Source organism: Triticum aestivum, chromosome 5D (assembly GCF_018294505.1).
Source record: "Triticum aestivum cultivar Chinese Spring chromosome 5D, IWGSC CS RefSeq v2.1, whole genome shotgun sequence".
NCBI classification, from domain to species: Eukaryota; Viridiplantae; Streptophyta; class Magnoliopsida; order Poales; family Poaceae; genus Triticum; species Triticum aestivum.
This window is the reverse complement of record NC_057808.1, coordinates 358565652-358571157: the sequence shown is the minus strand read 5'-3', so window position 1 is coordinate 358571157 and position 5506 is coordinate 358565652. Positions and strand designations below refer to the sequence as shown.

General features: G+C 44.6%; 1 protein-coding gene across 1 annotated transcript; it reads left to right on the top strand.

Moving 5' to 3' along the window:
- Positions 1-391: 391 nt before the first annotated feature.
- On the top strand, positions 392-3703 carry LOC123124914 (uncharacterized; the record flags this gene model as incomplete). The annotated part of the gene is made up of 3 exons (XM_044545464.1): positions 392-2095; positions 2204-2452; positions 2705-3703. Coding segments are annotated over exons 1-3 (2952 nt in total), but the record flags the coding sequence as incomplete, so codon positions are not given.
- Positions 3704-5506: the final 1803 nt, after the last annotated feature.

Sequence of the window (5506 nt, the reverse complement as noted above, 5' to 3'; positions counted from 1 at the left end):
TTTGTGAACCGGAAATTCCAACCGACCCTATTGTCGAGAGGTTAAATTTAGTTGAAAGAGAAAACGAGTATTTGAAAGAAAAATTGAAAAGAATTGAGGGGGAGAAGATGGAATTGGAGTTGCATGTTGCCGATGTCGTCGATGATCACAAGATCAAGATGGAGAAAATGCGCTTGAAGATTAGAAAGATTAGAAAATATGCCATTGATAGTGAGGCTTGGTATCATTATGCTGTTGGATCAATTGTTACCTTAGTTGCGATCTTGATCGCATTTGTTGTTGCATTTAAATTCTTTAGTTAGAGAGTTATTTGTTTGTTGCATTTAAGTCTTGTATGAACTTTATGTATGAACTTGTATTAATTTGGTCTATTCGGTGTTGTGTAATGAAGATGAGCCGACAATGGATGTACGATGACCGATGCTCTCCCGAGTTCATTAATGGCGTGCAAACTTTTCTGCTTGCGGCTGAGGCAAACAAGCGGGCGGATGGTTTTATGCCTTGTCCATGTTTAGTCTGTAAGAATGATCACAATTACTCTACGTCAAGAACCATTCACGTCCACCTGTTTAAGTCCGGTTTCATGCCCCACTATAATGTTTGGACCAAGCACGGAGAAAGAGGGGTTATGATGGAAGACAATGAAGAAGAAGAGGACGACGACAACTATCCTGGCCATGGGTTCCCTGAATACGATGATACAACAATGGGGGAAGAAGCTGAGCCGGCAATGCGGGAAGAAGCTGAAGAAGAGGCATCAGATGAGCCCGCTGATGATCTAGGTCGGGCCATTGCCGATGCAAAGAGAAACTGCGCAAGTGATTTGGAGAAGAAGAAGTTGCAGCGCATGTTAGAGGATCACAAGAAATTGTTGTACCCGAATTGCGAAGCTGACAAGAAAAAGTTGGGCACCACACTGGAATTGCTGCAATGGAAGGCAGAGAATGGTGTATCTGACAAGGGATTTGGAAAGTTGCTGGTAATGATAAAGAATATGCTTCCAAAGGACAACGAATTGCCCGAGAGTACGTACGAAGCAAAGAAGGCTGTCTGCCCTCTAGGGTTAGAGGTGCAGAAGATACATGCATGCCCTAATGACTGCATCCTCTACCGCGGTGAGTACGAGGATTTGAACGCTTGCCCGGTATGCGGTGCATTGCGCTATAAGATCAGGCGCGATGACCCTGGTGATGTCGAGGGCGAGCGCCCCAGGAAGAAGATTCCTGCCAAGGTGATGTGGTATGCTCCTATAATACCACGGTTGAAACGTTTGTTCCAAAACAAAGAGCATGCCAAGGCGATGCGATGGCACAGAGAAGACCGTAAGAAAGACGGAAAGTTGAGAGTACCCGCTGACGGGTCGCAGTGGAGAAAAATTGAGAGAAAGTACGGGAAGGAGTTTGCAGATGACGCAAGGAACGTATGGTTTGGTCTAAGCGCAGATGGCATTAATCCTTTTGGGGAGCAGAGCAGCAACCATAGCACCTGGCCTGTGACTCTATGTTTGTATAACCTTCCTCCTTGGTTGTGCATGAAGCGGAAGTTCATTATGATGCCAGTGCTCATCCAAGGCCCTAAGCAACCCGGCAACGACATTGATGTGTACCTAAGGCCATTAGTTGAAGAACTCTTACAGCTGTGGAATGGAACAGGTGTACGTGCGTGGGATGAGCACATGGGGGAAGAATTTGACCTAAAGGCCTTGCTGTTCGTGACCATCAATGATTGGCCTGCTCTCAGTAACCTTTCAGGACAGACAAACAAGGGATACCGTGCATGCACGCACTGTTTGGATGATACCGACAGTATATATTTGGACAATTGTAGGAAGAATGTGTACCTGGGACATCGTCGATTTCTTCCGAGCAGGCATCCCGTAAGAAAGAAAGGCAAGCATTTCAAAGGTGAGGCGGATCACCGGACGAAGCCTCGCCACCGTACTGGTGCTGATGTACATGATATGGTCAAGGATTTGAAGGTAGTCTTTGGAAAGGGTCCTGGCGGACAACCTGTTCCGAATGACGCTGACGGACGCGCACCCATGTGGAAGAAGAAATCTATATTTTGGGACCTGCCCTATTGGAAAGATCTAGAGGTCCGCTCTGCAATCGACGTGATGCACGTGACGAAGAATCTTTGCGTGACCCTGCTTGGCTTCTTGGGCGTGTATGGGAAGACAAAAGATACACCTGAGGCACGGGAGGACCAGCAACGTATGCATGGAAAAGACGGCATACATCAGGGTCATGCCAGCTACGCTCTTACCAAAGAAGAGAAGGAAATCTTCTTTGAATGCCTGCTCAGTATTAAGGTACCGTCTGGCTTCTCGTCGAATATAAAGGGAATAATAAACATGGCAGAGAAAAAGTTCCAGAACCTAAAGTCTCATGACTGCCACGTGATTATGACGCAACTGCTTCCGGTTGCATTGAGGGGGCTTCTACCGGATAACGTTCGATTAGCCATTGTGAAGCTATGTGCATTCCTCAATGCAATCTCTCAGAAGGTAATCGATCCAGAAATCATACCAAGGTTAGAGAATGATTTGGTGCAATGTCTTGTCAGTTTCGAGTTGGTGTTCCCACCATCCTTCTTCAACATCATGACGCACGTCCTAGTTCACCTATGCGAAGAGATTAGCGTTTTGGGTCCTGTATTTCTACACAATATGTTCCCCTTTGAGAGGTTCATGGGAGTCTTAAAGAAATATGTTCATAACCGTGCTAGGCCAGAAGGAAGCATCTCCAAGGGCCATGAAAATGAGGAGGTCATTGAGTTTTGTATTGACTTTATTCCTGACCTTAAGCCGATTGGTGTTCCTGAATCGCGGCATAAGGGCAGACTGGATGGAAAAGGCACGCTAGGAGGGAATCAAAAAATATGTATGGACGGACATTCTCTCACTGAAGCACACTACACAGTTATACAGAATTCCGCCTTGGTGGCTCCGTATATGGACGAACACAAGAATTTTCTACGCTCCAAACACCCGGAGCGGTCTGATGACTGGATTACACGTGAACAAACCAGGAGTTTCGCCGGCTGGTTGCAGACACGTACCATGCATGACGCCTCTATTGAAGATGACCTGTACTCGCTGTCCCAGTTACCATCTTCGAATATAATGACTTTCAAAGGGTACGAGATAAATGGTAATACATTTTACACGATCGCCCAAGATAAGAAGAGCACCAACCAAAACAGTGGTGTCCGCTTTGATGCAACAACCAAGACGGGAAAGGAAACATATTATGGTTACATAGAGGAGATATGGGAACTTGACTATGGACGTGATTTGAAGGTCCCTTTGTTTCGGTGCAAATGGGTCAATATGACACGATATGGGGTAACGGAAGACCCGCAGTATGGAATGACAACAGTGGATCTCAACAATCTTGCGTATGCAGACGAACCATTCGTCCTAGCTAATGATGTGGCACAGGTTTTCTATGTGAAGGATATGTCTACCAAGCCGAGAAAAAGAAAAGATAAGGAAGCGAATGCATCATACGATGAGCCAAAGCGCCACATAGTTCTTTCTGGGAAGAGAAACATCGTGGGAGTGGATGACAAGACAGACATGTCAGAAGATTATGAAAAGTTTGATGAAATTGCTCCATTCACAGTGAATATTGACCCGAGCATCCAGTTAAATGATGAAGATTTTCCATGGCTACGGCGCAAAGGGACATACGCGAAGAAAAAGTTTCACACCCAAAGATCTGGGATGTGATCGGCTTCACTATCATCACTTTCTTCTGTGTTTCACACCCAGGAGGGAATCTCTGTAATAGTTAGGGTAGTTATGTGTTTTGGCATTTGAAACGCGAAGAAATTTTATGTGCAAACAAATTCTTTCATGCATTTACTGATTTTTTCAGCTAAATGACCCTGAAATTGAAAAGCATTTCAAATGAACTCAGAAAAGGTTGAAAGTTGGCATGGTATCATAATTTCACCCACATAGCATGTGCAAAAAAGTAGAGAGGGTTACCGCAAAAACTGGATGCACTTCGTGTATAAAATGGACAATCTCTTTCGAAGTATCAGGGTTTCGGACGAAAACTCATCCGTTACAAAGGGATTTCATTTTTTAAATAACCTAAGCATTACCAAATTGAATATAATGATAAAACACACTAATATTAAACATAAGAAAAAAGAATCACTGAAAATCTATTTTCAAAGTTAAGTTATTCACAAACTAGTGATCCACACAAATTTCAAATAATTCAAAATGTAAACTATTCAAATTTGTAAACTACCGGCACTAACAGAAAGTTTGTAATTTTTTGTACCTAAAGCAAAAATATTCCCAAAGAAACTCTAAATACAGCAAAAAAACAACTCAAAAATAAATAAACCAAAAATAAATAAAGCAAAAAAATAAGAAAATAAAAAGCCCACCTACTGGGCCAGAGCGGCCTGCATACGACTAGAAACCCAACCTGTAGTTGGTCCAGGATGCAGGCCCGCAAGCCCAGTAGGCCCACAGGCAGAGTAGGAGAGGTAGGCCCAGAAGGCCTGCTATTGCGAGGAGCTCAATGCAGTGCCCGTGTCGGGGCTTATAAACTGGTCCTGACGCTCCTCAACTAGCGAGGTGGGACTAAACTTCTGCGGCCCTCGCCTGGCAGCGCACACCCTTTAGTACCGGGTGGTGGTACCAACCGGTACTAAAGGCCTGGCCAAAATCGCCCTTTAGTACCGGTTGGTGGCTCCAACCGGTACTAAAGGACCATCCTATATAAGAAACACTTACGAAAATTTCGTCAGTTTCCTCCCACTTCTCTCTGCTTCATCGCCGCCGCCCCGTCCCGCGCCGTCGCCGCCGCCGTCGCGCCATCCCCGTCGACTCCGCGCCGCCCCCGTCCTCGTCGTGCCGTCCGCGTCGCCGGCCGTCCCCATCCCCGCACCGGCCCGCGTCCCCGTCCCCGCACCGGCCCGCGTCGCTGTCGCCTCGACCTCGCCCGCGTTGTGAGCCTCTGCCCCCCCTCTCCTCTCCCTCCAATCGAAGCCGCCGCGCGCGCCGCCGACGCCGTCGCCTTGTCTCGCCGTCGTCGTCGCCTGCACACACAACACATACACACATACACACACACATACACACACACACACACCATATACACACACATACACAATTTTTGTTCTGTTTTTAGTTTTTAGTTTTTCTGTTATTAGTTATTAGTTATTAGTTTTTTCAGTTTTTTCTGTATTAATGTTATAGAAATGTTAGTTATATAGAAATGTTAGTTATATATAGAAATGTTAGTTTTTTCTGTATTAATGTTATAGAAATGTTTGTTATATAGAAATGTTAAAGAAAAATTAGTTATACAATTTTAGTTATAGAAATGTTAGAAATGTTAGTCTTAGATATGGTCGATGTTTTTTTAGTTTATTATATTTTTAGTTATAAAATTTAGAATTTGCATATAAGAAATCACAATCCAATCATTTAAAAAATGTTACTTTACTTTTGCGGCATATAGTATTTGTTGTCGACGAT